Consider the following 13,546-nt stretch of genomic DNA (forward strand, 5'->3'; position numbering starts at 1 on the left):
CTCGTGTGTGCACGGCGAGCGTAGCGAGGAGGGCCCTCGGCAGGGCTCCCCGGCAGGGCCCCCCGGAGGAAAAATGGAGAGAAGAAATAAAGAAGAGGACTGACGAGGAGTAGTGACTTGATCGCGGAGCTGCCGCTGCCGCCGTCGGGCATCCTGTCGTACGAGGACGACATGCCGCACCCGAACATGAGCCTGCTGGAAGGCTTCCCGCAGCGGGTGCTGGACAGCTACCCGGGCCAGCTGTACCTGCGCACGCACCTGAACAGCATCCACCGGATGTTCTACTCCCCCGAGGACCCGAGCAAGGCTGGAGCGGGACAGGACAAGTTCCAGAACGTGGAGCTGGTTGCGGACGCCGTGTCGGGCATGCACTGGGTGGCGCCTAGCTTCGCCTTCAGGGAGGACGACCCGCCCGCGAACGACATCCTGGCGGCGCGCCTGCGCGCCAAGTACTGGGGCGCCCAGGTCATCACGTACCGCCCCTTCATCCGCCAGATCCTGCAGTTCACCCACGCCCTGCACCAGCACCCCTCCAGCCCCAACCCGCCCACCTGGTCCGAGTTCCGCGACGGCATCATCAGGCCCTCGATCCAGCCCGGCGCCAAGTCAGTCAGCGACATCGACCCGGGCGTGGTCGAGCTGGCCAGGAAGGGCATCAAGGCCCTGGTCGAGAGCACCCGCGCCTTTCACAACCTCGGCGAGGACAGGCCCATCATCACCAACGTCTTTGGGACGGCCCATGCGTGAGTTCCCCTCCTGCTTTCCTCTCTACCTTGCCCTCTGGGCGCCCTGCCGGGGGCCCTCCTCGCTGCGCTCGCACTTGCCGTGTATCATATGCGATGAGGGCGCTGCTCGTGTGTGCATCTGCTGCGTATCATATGTGTGCGGTACGAGCGCTGTCTGTGCGTGCGCGGCGAGCGTAGCGAGGAGGGCCACCGGCAGGGCTCCCCGGAGGGACAGCCTGCTTGAACACGAAAACGGAGATGGAGTGCTAACTGCCAAACAGCCAATGGGGCAATCTGCTCGTCCTGTCTGCCGCATTTCGGGACCCCGTGCTCCGCGACTTCGTGCCTGAGGAGCTCCTCAAGATGCTCTTCCACCGAACCATCCAGTTCTTCCAGCAGTCGGCTACGGCCACGAGTGCGCTGCGAGTGGACATGCACATCCTCGAAGGGCTCCAGCATGACCTCTTCCTCGTACCGGACCCGCGTACGACATCGAGCTTCTCCAGCCACGCTAGCAATATGCAGACTCCGATGTCTGCCATGGCTCAACAGCATCATCAACAGCAACAGCAACATCATCAACAGCAGCAGCAGCAGCAGCAGCAACAGCAACACCACCACCAGCAACAGCAGCAGCAACACCTACAGCAGCAGCAGCAGCAGCAGCAGCAACATCACCAGCAGCACGGTGTTAATACTGATTTAGGGACACCGACGAGCCATGGACACATGAGTTTCTCGCAGTGATGCCTTGATTGCTATATGCGACGTACCTCTTATTTGCTCATAACACTTTTTTGTCTTGGTTTTCCTTTTCCTTGGTCGATTGAATCATGGCGAGCATTTCATCGTGGCATTAAACTTGTCTGAAAATGGAGAAGAGAGAGCAAAAATCACAGATCCGACAGGGTGGCAACCTCTTTTCTTTCTCTTCCTCGTTTCCTAATATCTCCTCCTGCTGCTTTCCTCATGTCCACCTCCCCTCCTCCCCCCCCTACCCCCGACATGGAAACTACAGCACACGTCTTGGAGGATATACCATTGTCAGCCAACTTTTTTTTTTTTCACCTGGGAAAAAACATATTTTTTGTCTTCTTTTTTCTGTCATCATCTTCCATCCTCAGGAACTTTTCTATGTATCTTTGCATTCATCGGCGAGCTGGGTAAGAGAAAAAAAGAAAATATACGTATCTTCTCGTTTTTCTGGAGGGGTTCTTCTCTGTTTTATTTTTTTTCCTTCTCTTTTCTCTGCTTTGATTTGCTCGAGGTCTTTTCTTGTTTTTTACTGTGTATGTATATTTATGGTTCATCCCTGTTGAAATACAAAAACACGACGAACATGGTATCTACTCTACATCCTAGTCAGTGAGATGTGTTGCAGAGTACGGAGTACTTCGTGAGACGGGCAACGATAGTAGATGTATGGTGTGACGAGCAAGCCATGCCGAGGGAAAACAAAGAGAGAAGAGTGACGAACAGAAGGGGCTCCCTGGCAGGGGCTCCCTGGCAGGGCCTCCGGAGGGCAAGTAGAAAGTGAGAAAAGTGAGATAGGAAACGCAGACATGGGTCGATTGTACATGAGAGAGAAAAAGAAGATGAAAAAAACTAAATTCAGATTGAATACATACACCATCTACATTTACCAAGACGACCATCAAAAACTTGGCTGTGCACATTGTCCGCCTGCCCCTGGGCAACAGTTCCAATCACACACTCCATAACGCCAGCGCAATGCCAATATCGTCCTTTACACAAAAAGACGAGCCCTTTTTTCCATTTTCCCTTCTCCCTCCCCCTTCCAATTTTATATCCGCACATAGTATCAGTTCCGGGAGAAGACCAAGTAAGAGTAAAAGGAAGGGAAACCCCCCTCCCCCCCACCACGGACTACAAGGTGCCGACGGTCAGACTCTCCAGCATGCCGCCAGTCTGGCACGCAACCTGGGCCGTCTCGACCTCGACCTTGACCCTGCGATGGAGGGTCCTGAAGGCGTCGTGCAGCTCGGCGGAGGCAGCCGAGTACTCGGCGTATAGGTCCAGGAGGTGGAGGCCGGCCTCGACGCAGACGCTCACATAGCGCGGGTCCGAGATGTGGGCGCCGACCCACTTGAGGATGGGCTGGACTGATAGCTCGTCGCGGGACTGGAGGGCGTCGGCCAGGGCGGAGCGGTGGCGCAGGGCGAGTAGGAGGGTCAGGACGTTGAGGGGCGAGTAGTCGGGTGCGTGGCGGTCGAGGACGCGGTCGAGGGCGGCGGCGTAGCGGCCGTGGCGGAGGTCCCTCTGCCAGTCGCGCTCCTTCTTGCGGGAGGGGCGGCCCTCGTTGGCGATGACGACGTCGGCGCCCTCGCCGACCAGCTCGAGCTTCTGGTCGGCGGCGACGCGTCTCTTGCGCTTGGCCTTCTTGGCGTCGTGGGCGTCGATGGTGCCCGCGACGAGGGCGGCCATCTCGCGCTCGCGCTCGCGGCTGCGCACGGCCTCGGCGCCCGTCTGGCGCGTCTTGACGCTCAGGACGCCCGACTGCATGCCCACGGCCAGGTGGCGGTCGTCGGCGCCTTCGGCGTCGGTGGCGGGCATGACGGCCACCGACAGCACGGGGGACTGGTACTTGGAGCTCGACACTACGTTCCAGCCCGTCGTCTCGAACACCTTGACGTGGCCCTCCAGGCCGCCCGTGACCAGCCGCCGGCCGCCGGACGCGAGGCTCAGCGACGTCACCGTCTTCTGGTGGTTGGTGATGCTGTGCAGCGGGCGGGCGGCCACCAGGTCCAGCACGCTGACCGTGCTCCCGGCCGCGGCCATGACGGTGGTGCCCGAGGGCAGAGACAGCACGTCCTCGACGGGTGCGGCGTGCTTGAAGGTCATGACGGCCGCGTTGCTCCCCGCGCGCGGGTCCCACAGCTTGACGGTCGAGTCATAGCTGCCCGAGATTACCATGCTGGACATGGTGCCCGGCATGAAGCCGGCGCAGCGCACGTAGTCCTGGTGGCCCACCAGCGTCGTCGTCGGCTCCCCGCTGGGCAGGTCCCAGAGACGGACGGTCCGGTCGTCGCTGGCGCTCAGCAGCGTCGTCGGCTCCGTCGGCGAGAACTTGGTCGTCCACACCGGCTGCTTGTGCGTCGCCCACGTCTTCAGGATGGCGCGCGACCCGACATCGAACACCTGTATCCGCCCTGTGTCGTCGCCCGCCACCAGGATCCGCCCGTCCCGCCGGATGTCGCCGCTGTGCGCCACGTCGCCGAACCGCGTGATGGTCTTGAGCAGCTTTCGCGTCCGGTTCGAGTAGATCTGCACCCGCGTCCCGGTCGTCACCGCAAAGCTGTCGCTATTGTACGAGATGTGCGTCACCGGGTAGTTTGTCGGCGACGGCATCAGCAGCTGGTTCTTGAACGTGCCCCAGTACCGCTGCTCCGCCGTCATGGGTGAAGGGCCTGACGCCAGCTTCACCTGCTGCAACGGTCCCACCTGAGCTGCCATTGTGGATGACTGGGAGACTGTGTGAGTCTCCTTTTCTTGCGCTGCTTTTTTTCTCCTCTTCTTCTTCTGCTACAAGTTGACGTTGACGTTTCAAGCAAGGTGGGTATGAAATGGGTTTTTATGTTGGTGGTGATGGTGGTAGTGGTCAATGGATGAAGCCTCTGATGTGAAACTTTTTTTTTTTCATCCTCGCCGCCAGTTGTTGCGATAAGATAAGGACACACGAATGGATTGTGGGGTTATGGCTCTAGAGCAATAGCCCTCCAATAAGGTAACCATACCGTAGGGTAGCCACATAATAAATAGATAGATAAATGACAAGAATAGACCCTTCTATTAGATGTGTTGATATCTACTATTATGCTGGCAAAGGAAACCAGGAAGCTAGTTATGTACAGACACATGTGCCTCCTTCTCAGGGACTTTTACCAGCCAGAACCCCCGGCCCATGGGCAAAATACTATGATCCAGACACCCAGTCTCATCTGCACCATCAACGCTGCTAAGCATAGCAAAAATGGAAGGTACGATGCCTCTGTCGTTATAATGAAAGGAAGGTGCGACACTTCTAACGTCATAATCATCATATGACAAAAGGACACGGTACATATCGATGAAAAGGATGTGATAGCCTCACAACGCACACAGTGAGGGCATGTGAAAGATGAAGCAATAGTGGTGATGATCTCGATAGCTAGTTCCGCAATCCAATCCTCCTCTTTTGATATATCATATCCTCCCCCTCCCTTCTGAAGTGTGGGCCTGTACCTTTCCCTGTGTGTGTATGCGTGTGTATGTGTGGATGTGTGTCGGCGGATGGATGGTACATGCCAACACAACCGATAGTAGTACTACATACGAGTACCTGTATAAGGGCTAGTAGTAGACCTCATCTCACAAGCCCATCCATCTTGTCATCCTCACCACATGCATAAAGGCCAGCCAAGACACCAACCCCCTTTTTAACTTCCGATCTTGTTTGTCCTCCCTCTCCCTCTCCCCCTATACGAGATCCGACTGTCTCTGGTTCCTGAATGACGGCACACCTCTACTCAATTCTGTCCACTCTTTCAGCCCGAACCGCTTTAGTTCATCACGTTGAACGTCCAAACAAAGATGTCTCACAACGCGGTGGGAAGGGGGGGGAGGAGGGGGAGGAGTTGGAACACCCGATGTTTTGATTCACACCTTGCCCTTCTACCTCGTATAAAACCGCCTGTTCCCTCATCCATCCTGGGGAGTACTTTCTTTCCTCCCTCTCCCTCGTGGTTGGCTTTGCTGGACCTCATCACATCACGACTGGAGCTTCCCCGAACAACGGCAAGTTTGAAAAGGCCGAAACCACCGACATGATTATGGGTCCCGCCACCCTCTTGGGATTCACTGCCCCGGCACTCAGCTACGCTGTCGCGATATCTTCGCAATCCGAAAAGGCCCAAGCCGTCAAGAAGGCCTTCGAGCTGTCCTGGAAAGGCTACCACGAAAACGCCTTTCCTCACGATACTCTGAAGCCTATCGCCCGTTCATACGAGAATGACCGGTAAGTGGCGACGCTTGCGCAGTCCATTCATCACATGTCGCGCTCCCCCCTCCCAGTCGATGATGGCAGCGAAGATGAGAGCGAGAGCGAGAGAGAGAGACGTTGTCATCTAATGTCTGACACGTGCTAGGAATGGATGGGGCGTCACGGCCATCGACTCGCTCACCACGGCCATCATCATGGGCGAATCAGATATTGTGGACCAGATACTAGACTTCGCCCCCCAGATAGACTTCACCACGACCGTCAAGGTTAACGAGACCATCTCTGTCTTTGAGAGCAACATTCGCTACCTGGGGGGTCTCATATCCGGCAAGCCACATGCGCGCCTTCTATGCTTGCCTTGAAACTCGAGCTTACACGCACATGCGACAGGATACGACCTCCTCAAGGGCCCTATGAGTAGCATGGCCCCCTCCGACTCCGCCAGAGTCGACGCCCTCCTAGAGCAAGCCAAGTCCCTCGCCGAAAGTCTGAGCGTGGCCTTTGACACCCCCAGTGGCGTCCACACCGGCGAGATCATTCTCAACCCGTTCCCCCAGAGGTCCGGTGACGGCACCAACTCGATCGCCGGCATGGGCACCTTGGTGCTTGAGTGGACGCGCCTCAGCGACCTCACGGGAAACCCAAAATACGCCACACTAGCCCAGAGGGCCGAGGACCACCTCCTCAACCCCAAGGGCAAGCCCGAGGCGTTCCCTGGTCTGGTGGGAAGCTCCGTGAGCGTCGAGACGGGAGAGTTCCTCGACAGCTCGGGCGGGTGGTCCGGTGGCACCGACAGCTTCTACGAGTACCTCATAAAGATGTACCTCTATAACCCGGACACCTTTGGCAGGTACAGGGACAGGTGGGTTGCCGCTGCCGACTCCACCATGGAGCATCTTGCATCACACCCGTCTTCTAGGAAAGATCTCACCTTTCTTGCCGCTTTCAACGGCTCCACCCTTCGCCCTCAATCCGGTCACTGTAAGTCGATTTCTTCCGCATTCATACCTCTCCTCCCCCTGATTAACCAACGAGCCTTCCCCCCCACCCCCCTACTTCCTAGTGGCAAGCTTCGCAGGCGGCAACTTCATCCTAGGCGGTATACTCCTCAAGGAGCAGAAGTACATCGACTTTGGCATCGAGCTCGCCAACTCCTACTACTCCGCCTACACCTCCACGGCCAGCGGCATCGGTCCCGAGGGATTCCAGTGGACCATAGCCGGCGACGACAGCACAGGCGGCGCGCCGCCCGGCGACTGGCAAGGGTTCTACGATAAAGCCGGCTTCTGGGTCACCTCGTCTTACTACATCCTCCGCCCGGAGACCGTGGAGAGCCTGTACTACGCCTACCGCGTCACGGGTGACTCAAAGTACCAGGATTTCGCGTGGGACGCATTTCAGAGGATCCAGACCCTGTGTCGGTCCGGAGTCGGCTACGCGGGCCTCGCCGACGTGACCGTTCAGTCGGGCAGCAGCCAGTACGATCTGCAGGAGAGCTTCTGGGCTGCCGAGACGCTCAAGTACCTCTACCTCATCTTTGCTCCCGAGTCGCCCCTCCAGGTCAGCGCCACGGGGCCCAACGAGTACGTGTATAACACAGAGGCCCACCCTTTCAAGGTGCGGTCTCGATAGTAGTTGCATGCGTCTATCACCATGTATATATATATATATATAATCACACGCATATACATAATTGGGAGCTGAAATGGCGAAACCGAGATTATACTGTGATACAGGCTGCCAAGATTGATAAAAAGATGATTTAGTAATGCCATCAATATGTTGCATACGACCATGCTCATGGGGTGAAAACAGAGGGCCTAGCCAAGCTCTGTTCTCGGATGCAAAGCCTCCCTATTGCTGGGATGGGCGAAACGATATGTAGACGGCCGATCGGAGACAAGACTATCCGACTACTACTACCATTGATGCTCTCTGTCCCACTGACGCAGTCACGTCCGTACTCTCCACCCCAGCTGATTTGACCGTCCGTGCTCCGGATGACCGATACAACGTACAGCTGATGGAGTAAGTATCATGCATGGAAAAAAACCAAACGCCATGTGGATCTATATATGGCCTTCGTCCGTGGAAATCATCTTTTGCAGCTGCATGATCCGAACCGACATGTTTGCCTCTCTGCATGCCATCGACCAACCTCTACCTGTGACGGCAAGTTCCTGCTTGCCCTGCCTGGCCTGGCTGCCATGGCTGCCCTGCCTCTACATGTACTCGGTTCAGAAACATCCGCACGGCCGTTCGAGTTAGCTGCGGGCTCCCAGCTCAGCGATGTTCATCACCTTCAATTTCTCCCTTTCCTGGATTGAGAGCAGGCGACGCCAATGCCGCCAATTACGAGGGTCGTATCGCCTGAAGATAGAAGGAGCTGGAGCTTCGTGGGGGGGAGGGGGGGCGTGGAGCAGTATCCTGGTCTTGTGCAGCTGCGGGTAGCAATCTCCCCGGCTTGACAGGTGCTGGAGCGACGTCTGCCACATGTTACGCCTGCCGCCTTTCCAACCGTCCTTGTGAGCGGTTGTTTGGATATGACCGTGTCGTCAGGACAGCGTCGGTCGGAAGCCGCTGTCACTGGAGATTCCGATGTATGGCTCTTCTCCCTCAATGTCTCTGCTGCTTCGTTGCTGACTTGTTGGTAGTCTTCCGATGCTGTTCTGGACCGGATCCGTGCCACGGAAATCCTGGCTCGCAAGGGCAGCGACGAGATCCTTGACCACCAGGAAGTTGACGATGCTGCGTACTGGGCCCGTGGCTCCCAAGTCTCCTCTTTGGCAATACATTGGCTTTGAAGAGTTCCTTTCGTCAGACAGAGAGAATATGATGACGCTAGAAATATATAGGAACCCGCGAAAAATCTTAAGAACTACCCTTACCTCTTGCGATAGTACTACTAGAAACACTAGAGCCCATAGTAACTAAGAATAGCTCCCTATTAACATCTATTACTAGTAACGAACGCTAGAGACAATGCCACGTTGTTAGGCAATAAGAGCGGATTAATCTCGATGTCTAAGAACATCCCCCTACTCGATAAAGGACGCTTACTAGTAGTGTCGTAGTGTACTATCACATAGCTTAGGTAAGCGGGGCTCGACTATGCAACCAATGGCCTTCGCTCGACCAGGCGATGGAGGGGAGAGAATCATGCTCGACGTTACATATAGACCCGCGGCCTGATCATCACGGAATGTAAGGGGTCGAAGTTGTTGTCGAGTACCTTGCTGGTGCAGAGCTAGACTTCAAAGGCATGGACGGACTGTAGAGAGTTGAGTAAAATGACTTCCTCGGAAGGACTCATACAATGAGGGCTCACCTCAAGAATGCTGTACCTCTCACGGGAAGCAAAGGCGACTTCTAAAATCATATTGACTAGGAGGATGATGGGCCTGCTGACTAATAGATGACAGTCCCTCCAAGTCCTGCGGGAAAGGGCAAAGGCTGGCGGGGGGGAGGGGACGTCAAGGCCTCCCTCTCTTTCTCTGCTCTTCTACCCCTGGTGTCTTCCACTCCTGGTGTTGTTGGTTGTGTACAGCAGTCTGCACGCGGCAGAGCCAGTACATCGTTCTTCTCCGTGGGCGGAAATTGTCATGTAAGGGCATCTCACACCCGAGGAGGCAGCCCAGGGTGCCAGGGTTGCGGCTTTGAGGAATGGTCGAGGGGTGGGGGGTTGGGGGGCCGTCAAACATTGCCAACGTGGGGTAATGAGTATGGGCAGTTTCTCAGATTTTGAGGTAAAATCGGCAGATGTGGAAGCCAGCAAGGCATCATCATCTTGGCTGAAGCATCGATATCGATAACTGCCTTGGGCCCGCTGGTGGGATGAAGACCAACGACAGAGGATGGTAACATATGAGTCTTCACGCTATAAAAGACTCGAGCTCAGTGGACCGTGTTGGATATCTGTGTGTCCAGAATTCAGGATGGCTGAAGTGTACATGTGCAGATGGGCGGAAGAAGGAAGGGAGAGCGCGCTGGATGGCAACGGAAGAAGAGGAAGGGAGTATACTGGGTGGAGATTCTTATCTCGTCTAGACGGGAGAGGAGTTCCACATCGCCTCACGGTGAAGAAGATCCACGTCACGAGGTCCCTGTTTGCTACAAACAATACGGCCATGGGCTTGTTTGCTACCCCCTTCTTCTGCAGCGACGGGACCCTGCAGTTTGTTGTCGGTGAGAGAAACACTGGCCGGGAAGGGGCATGTTTTCCAGGGGGGTTGAAGAAACAAGTCGTCGCCATGTCCACCTTGCGCGGAATCATACCTAGAAAGATGTTGCAAGACAATATAAAAGAGGGGGGTGGGTTCTCCTGAGAAAGAGAGCAAGCGGGTGATACTGGGCAGTATCAGCCTGAGGGGGACAAGGAAGAGAGACGAAGAGAGAGCAGGGCTCACCGGACGTCGTCATCCTGCCAGGAGCAGATACGTCTTCTACCAGTCCACTCAGTCACCCCTCATACAGCTCTCCGTGTCACATCCTACACTGATGAGAGAAACACGGCAAGAATCCCCCTGAGAGAGAGAGGGGAGCAGTCAACACCACCACATCGGCCCTCTTCTCATCCTCCATCCTAGACTCATACGGGAACACGCAAAGACGAGGAAAGCAGAAAGACGGACGGAAGAGGAAGGGAGAAGAAGAAGTTCGAGCTGCCCCCTCGTGGACAGCACACAAACTTCCTAGATCCACGACCGTGCAGTCTGCTGCTGCAGCTTCAACAGCATCCAGATCGATGATGGACATCCGTGAGCCGAAGCCTTTACGACTCAGATCATTCACTGGTAGGTACCCGTGCGGATACCATCCTATCCTCTATCCTCTTTATTCGTCTGGTAGTGAATAGTAGTAGTTAGTAGTAGTAGTAAAATAGCAGTGTATATATACAAGACATTACGGATGTGTTCTTTCCCCCAGCATCATATGTGGCAGGGACCACGATCCATGCACGTCAAAAAGAAAGAAAAGAGAGAGCGAGAGAGAAAGGAAAGGAGAATGATCTAGAAAGAATGCATGCAGCTGACTAGAATAAACTTTACAGCCAGCAGTTTGATGCTGATCTTTTGATAATAGCATAGCCGCATACCGTGCCTTGGTTGAAATCTTGGCCCCACGATCTTAGCCCCAAGGTCTTGACCGCCCGCACCTCTAGAGTCCCAATCTCGCTCTATTTTCTCTTCCTGATGACAACTTGGAGACTTGGAGTGCGCTTATAAAAAAAAAAGAGTGGAAGGGTAGGAGGAGGAGAAGAAGAAGCAGGAAGATGTAGCACTTTTCCTCGGAGACGGTATCCAAATATGGAGAAAAGCTTGGTGGTATTTTTTTTCCGCATCTTTTTCCTTTTTTTTATGATTACCCTATAGATAATACCGCCTCACGAAAGCATGGTTGTATGTCTGCTAGGAGTAGATAGACTAGCTTATTCTTGGCCGAGCCGGCAGACGGCCGAAGTGGTTCTGAACAGCATGACAATGCGTTTCACTAGTTGCGGCATGAATGGCAGAGATAGGGCGATTGAGTGGGATTCGTCGGTACGCCGTACTTTTCTGCTTCTTACTTTGAGATCTTTGTGTCTTACTCTATGACCGTGCATACTCCTACACCTTGAGACACAACCAGCTGGTAGTTCAGGATATCGGATGTCAACTGCTACGTAACATCTACCAAACAAACAACGCTGCCAGCAAGAATCCTCAACGAGAGGAAGGAGAAGTCGAAGAAGAAGAAGAAGAATGACGAGGGAGCATCAGAGAAGCCTCATCCTCTTTCCTTCCCACACCGCGATTCGTAATAACCCGATAGCTGGGACACGAATGCTGTGACAGATGCAAAGTCAGTGCAGGCAGGTTTCAGGATTTAACATGTGGCAGCGTTAGAACCATCCATGTGGGGGGGGGGGTATTCTCTACACATCGATAACGTGGGTAACGGCAGTAGATGTGAAGCGTTCCATACTACTCCGTACATCCGTAACGTGTTACTCGTACAGTAAGTAGTAGTATTGTAGTAGTTAGTGATAGCCAGTAATAGTAGTAATAGTAGTGACAGTAATAGTAAGGGTTGTAAAAGTAGTAATCGTAGTAGTAGTAAGTGATTGACCAATTCAGCAGTTACTCATACCCGTACTAGACTGATGCGGTATACAAGTCTAGGCTTTGGGCTCAGCCCAACGGTCAGGAAAAAGTTGTTGAAACAATGGTCTGTTAAATCCCTCCCCGTGTCTCTCCCACACTCTCTTTGGATTTTTCAGCCATTGTGGCATAGTCTTCAGCCCTGCGACTGATCGGTCTCATAAAGGGTCAAGCTGCAACAGGCTATCTATCGTGTGTCTTCCTTGCAAGGTGTGTGGTGTAAAGCAGCCAATCATGAATCATGATCTTGTTGCCTCTCAACTAGTAGGTAGTAGTAGTAGTAGTAGTAGTAGAGCAATAGTGATGAGCACTGAGCACTAGCCGACTCTTCTACGGATGCTGACTAATGGCAATACTGCTACTACTACTACTACCACTACTACTACTACTACTCCGTACAAGAAATAGTAACGGCTATTCATGCATCTCGGCTTTGCATCTCTCTCTCTCTCTCTCTCTCTCTCTCTCTGTCTGTCTGTCTGTCTATCCCCCCAATAGAAGGAAAGCAGAGAGAAGAAAAGGAAAAACTTCCGTCCCATCCATCATAATCAAGACAGATAATACAGGTTTTCCATCACGCCAATGCCAATGCCAATGCCAATGCCAATGCCAATCCACCCAACATACATATTAACCAATACTCACTCCCCTCAATCTAGACCAATTGGGACATGGGTGTCACAACCGTGAGCCCAGAAGGAAATCGACTATGAGCACTAGTCGCACTGTTCATCTTGTCCAAAATGACAAGGCTCGTACTAGTACTATTACTGCTAGTATGTCCTCCCGCGTATCCCGGTAGATCTCCACTTTCTTCAATGTAGATCTCCCACCAAAGCCGGCACCGCTCCCCCCCCCCCCCCCCCCCCCAAAGGAGAAGACCGAATCATTCATCACCCTTCTTCTTCTTCTTTCTTTCCTCCCTCTTCTTCCTCAAACATAAAACATGTACCGGCATGGATGTCTGACCCGAGGACCGAGAAGGGAGTGTGAAACCCAATTTCCGTCCGTCTCTTTCAAGTCGGTACATACCGATGCTACCATGACAAGCGGAGAGCAGGGTTGGAGACGACGGAAGACGGTAGAGTAGTGGCCGTTGCCTTGCAGGCGCAAAAAAAGCAAAAAAAAAAAATTAAAAAAATAAGAATTGTGAGGCAAGGTTCCTGGGCTGAAACATGTTACGTCGTACGTTGTACGCATTGATCCGCTACCCTGGTTTTGAGATGCAGACGAGGGTATGTAAAGGGACATGTCACTCACGGAATGGGAGGACCAGTCACTTTTCTTCCTCAACCCTCGCACTCCCTTCACTGCTCTTCACCTCACCCAATTATTAGTGGTCGAATGTGTACTACCATCGTGAAAAAAAAAATGGAAAAAAAAAATCAGCCCAAGATACATACAGAGCCTGGCAAATATTGCCTAGACCCATCTACTTTCCCTTCCCGCTGTCCTGGATCCAGGGGGGGGGGGAGGGGGGCAGGGAAATTGTCTCCTCTTCCTCTTCTTCTATCTCTCCTCCTTGCTCTTCTCCCGATAATACCAACCCACAGCGCGCGCCCTTCAGTTTCAGACATGCTCATACGGTGGACGATATCCGAAAATGAGGCGAGCCCGGAAGGCAGGCAGGCAGGCAGGCAGGCAAGCAGGCAGGCAAGCAGATAGAACAGGCAGGCTAGAGC

The 13,546-nt window shown here is 54.0% G+C and overlaps 3 protein-coding genes across 3 annotated transcripts in view; 2 read left to right on the forward strand and 1 right to left on the reverse strand.

Moving 5' to 3' along the window:
- GMORB2_1024 (Fungal Zn(2)-Cys(6) binuclear cluster domain) overlaps positions 1-1,472 on the forward strand; it is a gene marked incomplete at both ends in the record, with an annotated part of 5,139 nt that extends 3,667 nt beyond the window's left edge. The window contains 2 exons of the mRNA XM_035463007.1: positions 114-743; positions 1,007-1,472. Of these exons, the coding sequence (XP_035324431.1) occupies positions 114-743; positions 1,007-1,472 (1,096 nt within the window). The remainder of the gene's footprint in view (positions 1-113; positions 744-1,006) is intronic.
- Positions 1,473-2,612: 1,140 nt separating this feature from the next.
- Positions 2,613-4,199, reverse strand: GMORB2_1025 (U3 small nucleolar RNA-associated protein 15; the record flags this gene model as incomplete). Its single annotated transcript, XM_035463008.1, has 1 exon — positions 2,613-4,199. The coding sequence occupies one exon, from the start codon at positions 4,197-4,199 to the stop codon at positions 2,613-2,615; it is 1,587 nt and encodes a 528-aa protein (XP_035324432.1).
- A 1,349-nt stretch (positions 4,200-5,548) lies between these two features.
- GMORB2_1026 (mannosyl-oligosaccharide alpha-1,2-mannosidase) lies at positions 5,549-7,356 on the forward strand (the record flags this gene model as incomplete). Its single annotated transcript, XM_035463009.1, has 4 exons — positions 5,549-5,739; positions 5,870-6,039; positions 6,115-6,705; positions 6,788-7,356. 4 exons carry the CDS (start codon positions 5,549-5,551, stop codon positions 7,354-7,356), a joined length of 1,521 nt encoding a protein of 506 aa, XP_035324433.1.
- Between the last annotated feature and the right edge of the window lie 6,190 nt (positions 7,357-13,546).

The sequence above is a fragment of the Geosmithia morbida genome (assembly GCF_012550715.1).
Source record: "Geosmithia morbida isolate 1262 chromosome Unknown scaffold_1, whole genome shotgun sequence".
NCBI classification, from domain to species: Eukaryota; Fungi; Ascomycota; class Sordariomycetes; order Hypocreales; family Bionectriaceae; genus Geosmithia; species Geosmithia morbida.